This window comes from Eurypyga helias, unplaced genomic scaffold (genome assembly GCF_000690775.1).
Source record: "Eurypyga helias isolate BGI_N326 unplaced genomic scaffold, ASM69077v1 scaffold41008, whole genome shotgun sequence".
In the NCBI taxonomy this organism is placed as follows: domain Eukaryota; kingdom Metazoa; phylum Chordata; class Aves; order Eurypygiformes; family Eurypygidae; genus Eurypyga; species Eurypyga helias.
Genome location: NW_010268329.1, coordinates 7,676 through 8,034, shown reverse-complemented (window position 1 = coordinate 8,034; position 359 = coordinate 7,676). Strand labels below are relative to the sequence as shown.

Here is a 359-nt window from a genome sequence, read left to right as displayed (position 1 = left end):
CCGCCACATCCCGGTATGTCCCGTCCCCCCAGTTGCGGAAGAGGAAATTGGGGCTGTTCTCATTACCGCAGAATATGTCAGACGCACTGTCGCTCAGGATGGGGCCCACAGCCACCCCACGGCCCCCTGGGGACAGCACCCCAGGGGTGAGGGGACAGCTGGCACCCTGTCCCAGGGGAGTTTGTGTCCCACACTCCCGCTCAGTGCTGCCCACCCGCTGCTCCCAGGACCACCCGTGTCCCCTCCTCGCCCACCTCCCGCCTTCAATCCCTCTCATCAAGGAGCTAATTGGGCCCGGCAGCAGCTTGTGTCAGTCCCAACCCTAATCACTGCCATCGCCATGGTGACAACGCTCCTAA

The 359-nt window shown here is 63.5% G+C and overlaps 1 protein-coding gene across 1 annotated transcript in view; it reads right to left on the bottom strand.

The window, feature by feature from the left end:
- The window catches only part of CRTAC1 (cartilage acidic protein 1), an 8,562-nt gene that overhangs the window by 4,171 nt on the left and 4,032 nt on the right, over window positions 1-359 (bottom strand). The window contains exon 5 of the mRNA XM_010157715.1: window positions 3-126. Coding sequence (XP_010156017.1) covers window positions 3-126 — 124 coding nt within the window. The remainder of the gene's footprint in view (window positions 1-2; window positions 127-359) is intronic.